This window comes from Saccostrea echinata, unplaced genomic scaffold (assembly GCF_033153115.1).
Source record: "Saccostrea echinata isolate AGI-Se365-2 ecotype Australia unplaced genomic scaffold, CSIRO_AGI_Sech_v1 ptg000002l, whole genome shotgun sequence".
NCBI lineage: Eukaryota > Metazoa > Mollusca > Bivalvia > Ostreida > Ostreidae > Saccostrea > Saccostrea echinata.
Genome location: NW_026889751.1, coordinates 9,107,702 through 9,120,377, shown reverse-complemented (window position 1 = coordinate 9,120,377; position 12,676 = coordinate 9,107,702). Strand labels below are relative to the sequence as shown.

The window sequence follows — 12,676 nt, the reverse complement described above, 5'->3', positions numbered from 1 at the left end:
TAAGGTTAAAATTTTTCAAAAGTAGGTCAAACTCCTAGGTCAAGGTCAGAGTAGTTGGTATTCTAAGGAAGGTCTTGTCACAAGGATTACATATGTGAAGTATGAAAGCCCTAGCACCAACCATTCAAAAGAAATACACATGTGAAGTTTGAAACCCCAGGCACTAACTGTTCAAAAGTTATGGCCAAGGTTAAGTCTCATAAAATTTTGCAAAAGTGGGTCAAACTCCAAGGTCAAGGTCAAATATGCTGGTACCCAAAGAAAGGTAATACACATGTGAAATATGAAAAGTCATAGCTCCAACCAATCAAAAGTTATAGGCAAGGTTAAAGTTTTTTTCGGGCAAACAGACGGACGGACAGGGCAAAAACTATATACCCCCGTATCTTAGATACAGGGGCATAAAAATAAACACGTTATAAGGACAGTGGAAATCTGATATTTTCAGACAAAGCACAAGTATTTGTCAAACGGAAAAAAAGCCCCCGAGAAGTGGTGAATAACACGTAAAGCACCAATATGCCCAAAGTATTTGGATCCGCGCCCAATTTCATACAAGCAGTTATGTGTGGCATGTACAAACGTTCTCATAAAGTGCGATAAATATTTTATATAAAATGAATCTTCTGTACACATTTTCAAGATTACGCAATCAAATCCTTATATCCATATTGGCATTTACGATGTAAAAACTCTGTTTCGGAAGATCGTTTTGTAGATGTTTACATGTTGCCCCAATAGTCGAGCAAATTAGGAAAAAATCTTAAAATGTATGTGGCATTAAGGCCAAAATCTGAAAGGTCAACGTTTACCTTTCTTCCAACCTCTTCTTTTTTCCTTAAGCGGGGGACATAAATTCTCTGAATTATCTTGTTTTTCAAACTTCTGACCATTTAATAGACAAACTGCAGGAAGATGTTAGGTCTTGACCAAATTGTAAAATCCATGTCTTATACCTGGTGCTTAGTCTGAGACCCTGTATATAGGTGCTACACAAACAAGCTCAGCTACTTTACATAGGTTCCATAATTAACTTTATTTGAAATTGTAATCTTTTATTGATAGTGTTTTGACGCATATCTGCAGGGGCCTTCAACTCGACATTCAGATATATTGACGACGTTTTATCAATTAACAATAGTTATTTCCCTTCACATCGTCGACTCGGTATATCCCAGTGAACTCGAAAAAAAAGACATCACAGTCTGCCACATCTGTTTCATGTTTGGATGTTTTACTATAGACGATAAGGACCAATTAACAACAAAATTGTGTGACAAACGAGGTAACTTTAGCTTTCCATCATCAACTTTCTGTATTTATGTAGTAGTGTTCTGCTATCACCTGTATATGGGGTCCACGTCTCCCACCTTATTCGATTCTCAGGAGCGTGCCCCGAGTATGATCAGTTTTAAACCGAGATAGTTTATTAACAGATATGTTGATGTTACAGGGATTTCAACAACCTCGTTTGAAGTCAGCATTTCGTAAAGTCTATGGTTATTATGAGTAAGCAAATATACACTATAATTGCGTCTATGGAGAGTAATCGTGTTCAAAAATCCAGACTTGAAAGTTGGTAAATTGTTTCACTATACCTAACGTTATACTAATTTTATTGGGTACAACTATAAGCAGAAACGAAAGTTTGAATTAAAAAGTAGGACTAAGAGAATTAAATTAAGTAATCCGGATGAAATTGAAACGAAAAGGAGCTCTACGGCCTTTTATGTACGTCTTGTGATCAATTTTCGAAACATACATGTACTATTAAGAAATATTTTCCTGGAGCATGAAAAATATTGTATATTTAATTTCAATACCATGTATGATATCATTTTTTGCGTGTTTTCTCGTTTTCAAACCCGTAGGATGCAATTTCATTTGGGAGGGGACACCAAAGAAAAATTTCTTGACAAGCCCCCCCCCCCCATTTCAGACCTTACTTTTGAGGGGACAACCCCCCCCCCCCCCCTTCGCCATGGGGCCATAAATTTTAGATAGTTTCTACTATTAATTCCTTTGGTAAAAGTGAGACTGAGATCAAAAATGAGCGCGTCTAAGTTATATGGCACCGGAGCCTGATGTTTAAAACATAAATATGACGGCCATTTTTCATTACCCGCTTATAGTACACAAATATCACGTATCTTTAAATTGATATTGTCAAATTATTTTTTTCAAAGTCGAACCATATTTTTTACAAGGAACTGTCAAAATGATGCCGAATTACGTAACAGAAGTTTCTATTTTTTTCCTACTTAAAGAGCTAATTAACACCTCTGATACATTTATTCGTGAAATGTGGAAAGTAAGACTATCTGTTAAATACAGTTTATTACTGTTGTTTCACTTTTCATAACAAGTAGACCTTGTAAACGCTGTTAACCATGTATGCTCTTTCCTTCAAAATACGTTTACAAGATTGTGTTGTTTTAAAGAAAAAAAATATTATAATTGGTGCCAGTGTTATTTCAATGAACAAAATTTAACATTATTTAATTTATATATCTAGAACGACTGACACTCAAGGTCTTTGAAGGAAGACAACTTGTCTTGCATCTGCAGATGGAAGTCTAGGTAATGAGGTTCATTAGACACATTTCTGTGTGCGATCAAATGAATCTTTTCTGTCTTTTTCTATAAAGTGTCGAGGTAATGATCGATCGAACCTAATTGTGATAAAGCACCAGTTCTTTTTTTAATTTCATGCAGCTAAAACACATCTGGAGAAGTGCATCACTACAGGAAATAAATCGGAATTCGCGTCTCTGAAATCTACTTATATTGTGTGATTGGATGCACTTAGACAAAAGATGGGTTAAAATCTAGACCAATTCAGATGTAGGGTCACCACTCGAAATGCCAATTTGCATAATTTGATATTACAGTAAAACCGAAATCCTGAAGTTTACTTGACCAATTTTTCTCTTATTTTTACCTCTACTGGACAGAGACCAGAAGAGCTTATGCGATAGTAAGGTGTCCGTCGTCCGTCCATCTGTCTGTCCGTCCGTCCGTAAACAATTTTTCAAAATGCTACTCCTCCTACAGATTTGGTCTGATTTCAGTATAACTTGGCACACAAGTAGACTACACTAAGATACATAATTCTGTTTATCGGTTTTTGATTTCAATGAACAGTGTTGCCATGGTGACTAAAAATAGAGATTTCTGGGAAATACTTTCAAAACGCTACTCCTCCTACAGTTTTGGTCTGATATCAGTATAACTTGGCACATAAGTACACTTTACTAAGATACATAATTCTGTGTATTGGATTTTGATTTCAATGAACGGTGTTGCCATGGTTACTAAAATAGAAATTTCTGTGAAATACTTTCAAAATGCTACTCCTTCTACAGTTTTGATCTGATTTCAATATAACTTGGCACACAAGTAGACTATACTAAGATGCATAATTCTGTATACCGGTTTTTGATTTCATTGAACGGTGTTGCCATGGTTACTAAAAATAGAAATTTCTGTGAAATACTTTCAAAATGCTACTCCTCCTACAGTTTTTATCTGATTTCAATATAACTTGGCACACAAGTAGACTATGCTATGGTTACTAAAAATAGAAATTTCTGTGAAATACAAATGCTACCCTTCTTACAGTTTTGGTCTGAGTTCAGTATAACTTGGCAAACAAGTAGACTACACTAAGATACATAATTCCTTATATTGATTTTATGATTTCGATGAACATTGTTGCCATGGTTACTAAAAATAGAAATTTCCTTGAAATACCTTCAAAATGCTACCCCTACAGTTTTGTCTGATTTTAGTAGTACTAGGCACACAAGTAGACTACACTAAGATACATAATTCTCTGTACCAGTTTCGGATTTCGATGAACAGTGTTGCCATGGTTACTAAAAATAGAAATTTTCTTGAAAATCCTCCTACTCCTCCTGCACTTTTTTGTCTGATTTCAGTATAATGTGGTATACAAGTAGACTACAAAGATACATAATTGGTGTTATTGTTTTTTGATTTTGTTGAATGATGTTGCCATGGTTACTTAAATCAAAATTTCTGTGTAAAATTGTTTTAAAAGGCTACTCCTCCTACAGTTTTAGTCTGATATAATAATAAATCTTGCCACAAAAGAAACTAAACCAAGGATCATTATTCTATTTATTGCTGTTGCAAAGTTTCAAGTCCAAGTGCTACTTTTATCTTCCTTTATAAATACAACCAGTAGAGCTACAGTCTCGTCAGAGACTTCTGGTTATTTTTCACGAGAGGAATTCGTTTCGCCTTATTTGTATATTTTGCAGGCGATTATTTTTGTACATACGTTCGCCGTATCTGTATATTTTGGCAGGCGATCTATTTAATATTTAAGTTTGTATTATTTTTGAGTCTCGGTCTCAGTTTAGTAACTGAGGGATCCATACATCAGAAAAGAACACGTTACACAAGGATATGCAGTTAAATTTCAATCAGACAAGATCGGAAATTTACAAACGATGTTTTAGATATTCTATGTTCTATTTCATATCTAAAAAGAGGAAATTTTACTCTTTTTTAAGAGGGGAAAGGTGCCATTTACTGGTAATAAAAATAACATTGATAAATCCCTTCTTAAAATGGTAACCTCACCAAGCGCAGGAATACGAACTGTTGGATACTAAAGAGTATATCCATTAACTAATACAATACCCACTGGATAATGGGGTAAACGTGATAAAAATAATATATTACTAATTAAGATTTTTTATTATACATTTTCTATATGACGAACACTTACTTTGAATTACTGTTGTATAATGTTAATGCGAACTTGACCCTGGGAGAGACAGAGGTCAAGTTCACATTATAATTAATTAATAAAAATTCAGTTTAAAATTGCAACGCTAGTAGAATAACATTCTAACACCTGTGCTGTGAGGTACATAAAAAAAGACGAAACTAAACATAGTATTGTTTACACTGTCACAATATTTACATGATATGTAAATGTGTTCCAGTTTGGTGCACCGGTCAAACAATGAAAAGTTAAATTGATGTATGCCGCTCAGTTCACAGTCCAAAGCTTCAGAAGTAATAGTCATGCCAAGTATGGAGCATGGAGGAACAGTTGACTTGTGTAAAATTAACAGAAAAACCAGCAGTAATCTATTTATTTACAAATGGGGAACCAGGACGGAGAAGGTGTTGTCTTTATGATCAAAGAAACTAGCGTGAAAGGGAAATGAGAACCAAGCTCCTGTCCCTGCCACAGGAAAACGTTATACAACCAATTAGAGTGAGGAGTTTAAAAAATTGGCCAGACCTTAATATGGTGGAAGGAAGACAACTCCATTTTATTTGTTTCAGTGCTTAGATGAAAGGTTTATGTCAACTCAGATTTGAATTTTCTCCCTAGCTTTAGATTCTACAATATGCTAAAAAGAATTTGAACTTCAAGCAATGAGATATTGTTATAGCAAAAGTAATTGAAGGCAGTGTTACTAAGCACACATGAAAAGTTAAAGGACGTTTCAATATTAGACTTGTAAATAATAGATAAATAAAAATGGGACAAAAATACCTCATCCTTGTACAGTGTACCTTTAATGTTCTTCAAAGACCAAGAGAGGCCATTGTGAGAGGGAAAGAGATGGTTTTACTGATAGTACTTTAAGAAATATTGTTTTCTTTAGTCTGCATGGGGATAGTGACAAATGGGGACAAGTACTGGAAAGTAAATAGATTAACTTTAAGAATTGTAATTGAGCACTAATTTAATTATTTAACTGATACCTGATTTGCCCGTTTCTCTTGCGTTTGGACAACATAGTTTCATTTGCATGTATCAGCGTATTTTGTTTTATTTTTTATTCAATGTATTGATTATTTACAGTGTTGCATTATACTCAAGTGACCGTAAAGGCCATTGGGCCTCTTGTCCTAACTCCATATCTTTTTATTAATGGTCAATAAACAAACCGGCTCAGAGTTGATTTTTTTTTTAATTGGGAATGCATTTTTGTTTCAAATACAATGAGTTACAATAACAAACTAGTTATAATTGTAACGGGGACCGTTACAGATGTTCCCCAAACGCTCCCCAACTCCCTTTTGGTGTCTTATTTCCCGTAAGCTGCATTAAATAAGGCAATCAAGTATATTAATCGTTTTACGCATAACACGCACGCACACGTGCATGCATGTACATGTTGACCATATCATCTTGTCTACTAGATTAATATATTTCTGTGTTCTTAGTATCAAAACATTTCATCAAAAAATATAAAAGTTACGGCTATATCAAGTATATAGGTCATTTAAGCATTGCAAGCGCGCGCACGTGCATACATGTTTATGATTACTATGTCATCTTGTCTACACTGTAAATATATTTTATAAAACTGAGTATCAAAGAATTTCATCAAAAAGTATAAAAGTTAGGGCTATATCAAATATATTGGTCATTTTAGCATTGCACGCGCGCGCACATGCATGCATATGCATGATGACCATATCGCCTTGTCTACACTTTAAAATATATTTCTATTATTTTGAGTTTCAAAGCATCAAAAATTTAAAAGTTATACGGCTATATCAAATATATTGGTCATTTTACGTATTGCACGCGCGCGCACGTGCATGCATGTTCTTGCATTCAATTTTGATAGTAACATAATGTAGGAATCCATTATACCTATTTATATTCTAAATTTCATCTTGTTTTGTTGAAAACCAAAAAAGTTATAGCCATTTAAAATTTAAGCCAATCAGATTGCAGCACACGCGCATGTTTTCATGATAATTCTTATATATTATATTGTAGAACCTCCTAATGTTTGACTATGTTTTAAATTTCAAAGAATTTTGTCAGAAACCAAGAAAGATATTGAGACTTTTGTTTCAGCCAATCAGAGCGAAGTGCACGTGCACGCTCGTGAGTTCATGCTAATTTGACCATGTTATCTTGTTTACTCTACTAATATATCCTTATGTTATGAGTTTCAAAGCATTTCATCAAAAAATGTAAAAGTTACGGCTATATGAAAAATGTCAGTCATTTCACTCATTGCACGCGCCCGCACGTGCATGCATGTGCGCGCAAAATGACCTTCGACGAGCACATCTACACAACATGCCTATTAACCCTAAAAAGGTTTTAACTCAATTGGATGAGCAGTTTCCGAGAACACTCGCGGAACAAAAAGTACCGGAGAAGAAATAAGAATAAAAAAGAATAATAATAATAATAACTAGAAACTCATTACTAGTAATGAGAAGGTCTTCCGTTATACTACTTCCTGTTTGCATGAACATGTCTTTTCCAACGTCGGTTTAAGCCTAAAACTGATGTAGAAACAAAATAACTTTAAAAAATACTTTTTTCTTCATTTCCTGTCACGACCGGAAGTAATGACGACAGACGATTTTTACACGATGCAAATGAACTGATGACTGACTATAATTCCTGAAAGTTTTAGACTTCATTCTTTTACTCTTACCGAGCAATTGTGACAACACATTCTAATTTTGGGGACAGGAAAACACACGACCGGAAGTGAATTGAATAAGAATCTCTGAATTTTTCTCATGACAATTGTAGTATCTACAGCATATGTAAAAAAACAAAACAAAACAAAAACATTTCAAATACTTATCTGTAAGTGATATTTATGAGAAAGCTAAACATCGAAATAACGTAGTTTATCTCTTTAAACCGGAAGTTTACAGTTTTTGTTTCCGGTGGAATTTAACATATTTCAAAACACGAAAGAGATGCAACAAAGTGATGCAAGTTTTAATTTTATAAAGAAAAGTTGAAATTTTCGATTTTTTGATCACTTCCTGTGACGACCGGAAGTGACGGCTGACGCGTCTAACCCTATGTGTTTTGCCTACTCCTCAAGGTCTATTACTAATTTAAGTTTGGTGTCTTAATCTCATGACGTTTCCGAGATCTCGCTGAGATAACTTTTCATTTTGAGGACAGGAAAAACACGCGACCGGAAGTGAATTTTACTAAGATTTTTGACGTTACTCTAGACATTTGCAGTCTGAATAACATATCTAAAAATCTTTTCAAATACTTTATCTATAAAAGATATTTAAGGGAAAGTAAAATACTCAAATTATGTAGTTTTCCTCTTCTAACCGGAAGTTGTCGTTTTTGTTTCCGGTGGGACTGACATATTTCGAAACTACACATGAGATGCAATAATGTGATGCAAAAAAAAAATTCAAAAAAGAATAACCCTGAAAATTTCAGGAAAATCCATTTAGTCATCTCTGAGAAATCCTGCCGACAAAAAAAGGGGAAAATAATAATAATAATAATAAACAGTACAATCACTATAAGGTCTTCCGTCTGGAACGGAAGACCTTAATAATAATAATAAGAAGAAGAAGAAGAAGAAACAGAGTAAAAACAACATGTTCCCAAACTTCGTTTGGGGAACATAATTATATTTTGAATCTTGATTCTACCATCAGTCTCTCAATGATTCATTCCATAAAGATTTTTTTTTTAAAAGTTTACTTGTCCGATCGGACACGTGTTTGTGGAGTTTGATTTGTCCGATCACAACATGAACTGGACACTGGCGAGCGGTCAAATGTTAATGTTGAGCCCCATTTTATATTTATCTCTGCAACAAGAAGCACTCTGTCTGACTGATGTATCCAACTTCTCAAGGAAGTGGGAAAATAAGAAGCAGATGGTTGGCTTTTGCGGATCATGTAGTTTGTTCTTCTACAAATGCAAAATCAAAATTAAAGGTTTACAAAATGGTTATATTAGAAAAGAAAAATATAAATATTTTTCTTTCATTCAAGTGACCTCGACTTGGATCAAACGTTAATTAACGACTCAAGAGCTTCCATGATTCTTGATTATAAGTATGAAGAAACAAGAAGAAAAAATTCACTTTATCAACATGTTTTTGTATGAAATTCATAACATTTCTTCGAAAATAAAAAAGAATTTGTAAACACAGTTTTACTAGACTTTTTTCAGTACTATGTAAAATTCACATAGTCGTCAGCGAAAGGGGGCTCTAAATCCGGCAATTTAGTAGCAACCATTTCGTTAATTATTAGTCTCTGATGTTTTTATACTAGTATTTAAACCAGTTGACATAATTTACCAAGAAAAGTCACTTTTTTGTACCGAAGTTAAAAGTTAAGTTGATTTTTAAAAATGTGAAAAGCACATGAGTTGCATATGACAACAAAATGAATATGCAATGAGGCTTCGTCCAGAATAAGGGCTACGCAGTATCTACTGTTGGAGGAGGCTGGTCATCAGTGTATGAATGGGTTTGCCATTGTGGCAGATACTAGTCATAAGCGTCTGAAAGATGAACGAGTGTCTGTCAGGGTAACATTGGTGAACCTCCATTTTTCACTCATATGGAGACGCCACCACTTGCTGGTGGAGAGCTGCAAATTTTGTCCTATACTCGGCACTCAGGGCCATTGAGCAGTGAGGGATCTTTTTCGTGCCAGTACATTCATGTACTATACGACACGCGACCTCGATTTATACGGTCATCTCCGATGGACCGGTCTCCGCGTCCCACAGTGGGATTCGAACCCGCGACGTATGGTTCAACTCCCTACTCCGCGACTCTAGAGCAAACGCTCTAACCACTGCACCACGCGGGCGGCATTTATACCTTTCTGTATTTAGAATATGGAATTCAGCCTAAGGGAATCGAGACACTACAAGTGAAGCTCTAGAAACCTGATTGACAGCTGAGCTCTACGTCACATACCCCACAAAAGGCACTAGTACTGGTATATAAAAGAGCAAAGCTATAGGCTGCAGGGTTCACCTATTTTACAGAAAGAGACCATGATACCTATTACAGCAACGCCGTTTAGCTAATTCCAGAGGGAGTCATACGCTAGTACTACTACTACTAGCAATTAGAGCCTTGCTTTGTTGGACAACATTGTAAACAATTCTTAATCTTTAAACCCTTTCAATCAGTCCTATTCAAACATCAGGGGTCATAATTTAAGAAAAAAATTGAATCTATATGGATTTTAAGATAGTATAACACAGTATTTTCACTATTTCATAACTATTTTCCCTTGGAAAATGACATGTTTTTTGTTTGAACAACATGATTATCTTTCCTTCAAAATTGATAAATTGATAAATTTCTTAGAAATTAGCCTGCAAAGTTTCATTTAATCAGAAAAAAATGTTGGTTCTGGTGAACTTAACAATCGTACCTATAAATTACTTAGATATATAGTATCAACGAACTAGTCTTTGTCCAAAAACATTGCAACCTCTTCAGATTTTCACCTATTTATACCTACATTTCGGTTTATCCTCCCATAAATCTAACCCTCGAAGCTTAGCCTCTGCCTGCGAAAGACGCCTTGCTTGTTCCCGCAAAAGTCTCATTTCCCGCCGGGTAAGCTTTTCTAATGAAGTTTCTCCATGTTTTGGCGTCTGAAGTGGATCATTTGGATCGCCGTCTCCTGCAGCAGGATTCTTTGGAACAACTGTTTTTTGCATCGTGATATATGCATCAAGTTCATCTAAAAACTCTTCTTTTCTTTCCAGCAAGTTATTGGCATAAGAGTTTTCAATATCAAGTAGCATTCGACGGCGTTCTTCATACGGATCATCTATTATGTAATTTCCCAAGTGATCCCCTTGATTTGAGAGTGATTTTGCAGATTCTTTCAATTGATCCTGACTGTGCATATGACAAGAAAATAATCCTGCTTTCATGGCTGCATTGGCACTCATTCTGGATATCGAGGAACCTCTGCTTTGACATCTTTTTTCAACAGCTGATTTTCGGAATGTCTCAAAATCTTCCACTATCGTGACTTTTTTGTTTGATGATTTTTCATTTTGCGAATTTTTATTAGACTCCTCGGGTTGCTGTGAATTTCCGTAACCTTCCGTTATTTGACTTAAGTCAATTGGTGTTACTAATACTCGTGGGATTGCAGTCTGGTTAAAAGCAGGCTTCAGTTTTTCAGTTTCAGACTGATTTTCCGTAACCGAATGAGCAGAAGGTTGATGTGTATTTTGCGGCTGACTCTCAGGAGAATTTGTTGAGGTAGGAGCATTCAGCATTTTCGTTTCATTCGCAACAGGGCTACTCGCAGCTTGATCGAGTTTCATGGTGTCACTAATCCCCTGGTTGCTTAATTCGTCTTTTAACTGCTTTTCAGCCACTGGGGATGATAAAGTAATAATTGGACTTTTCCGTCCCGTTGACAGACTTCTTGGTCTTTTTGGGCGTACTGAATCTCTTCTAAGACTACCCATGCAAGTGTTTGGACGAAGCATTCGCGGCGATTCGAGGAATGCTTCACTACTTTTCCTATGCATCGCGCTTCTTGTCACTCTTTGGTTATCGCGTCCTTGAAGTTTCAGACGTTTCTCTGCATCTGCGATTCTCAGCGCACCTGTTATGTTTAAGGGCTTCACAAGCTCTTTCATTTTGCCACTTTCATCTAGAATTTTGAGATGAGCAATTTCGTCCGTTTGGAGATGGGACTTAATTTTGTTCACTTTGTCTTTGAACCGTCGGTAGAAGAGTTTGATTCCACGGTTATTTAGGTCGATCAATTTTAACGAATATGAGGCTTCTGCATCAAGTGTATGTAAATTTTTCAAGAGACATCTCTGTTCCTTCATATTAAAGATGACAGCGTTGACCTCTTTGTCATTTTTAACGGAATTTGGACGCGACATGGTTGTGGTTTCTGTAAGTATAAAAAAAAAAAATATTGCGTATTGGTGACATAGTAGGCTTAGTTTATGTTTAGAGTAGATTATTTTTAAAATATGCTCGAAAATGTTCAAGATTTTAAATTTTTTTATATGATAAATCAAAATATTTTTAGTTTCATAGTTTCAGTTGTTTGTGTATGTGATTGAGATGTTGAATAATTTATATATTTGTTTTCAGCAGTTCCATCGGAGATCAGATTATTCTTTCTGAATTACTTTCGAAGAGGAAAATTTCTAAACTTCATTGTTTTACATGTGATAATAACGCAGCTCATTACAAAGTAGTTTTTCCATCACGACGTAAAAATAATTCCCACTTCGTAATCCCACTAGCTTCTTTTATTTTTTGACTAGGGTTGTCGTGTTAATTTTTTTTTTTTTTTCATTATTTACATTTTATTCTCGATTTCATTTTTTTCAAATAAACTTTCATATTCCCAGATGACAAACAAGTACCGAAATACCGGGTAAATTCAACAGTTAAACACGTATGATTTTCTTTGCATAAGGATGAAATGATGAGGTTAAAAATTCACAAAAATGTAAGACTAAAAAGGTTTACTTTCATTATTGGTATTAAAACCAATAATTTTTTTTAAAACCATGATTCAAAATTTTTAACTTTTGACTACATGAACTCTAATAACCCTGGATGGAACCGCAAAAATATAATTAAAGTACTATTAGCATGGAGTCCCTTTTCCTCAGAAATTCTCACACTTACAATGGATTAAACCACCGGGTAGACTAGTTGTGTTAATCCAATTACAGACAAACATTATACACGAGGATCACTCAGTCCCAAAGGAGATTAATGAGATTTAGTAGATTAAGTTTCTAAATAGAGTAACACTGCTTGTAACATGGTTAATATAAATGTTGATTATTAAAGTAAATAATTTAAAAAAACGCCCTAGTTTACAGATCCGTACCAGATAAACAGGTCGGGGA

At 34.9% G+C, this 12,676-nt stretch overlaps 1 protein-coding gene across 1 annotated transcript; it reads right to left on the bottom strand.

The window, feature by feature from the left end:
* Positions 1-10,273: 10,273 nt before the first annotated feature.
* On the bottom strand, positions 10,274-11,686 carry LOC133204117 (uncharacterized). The gene has a single exon (XM_061339888.1). It carries the CDS (start codon positions 11,684-11,686, stop codon positions 10,274-10,276), a length of 1,413 nt encoding a protein of 470 aa, XP_061195872.1.
* Positions 11,687-12,676: the final 990 nt, after the last annotated feature.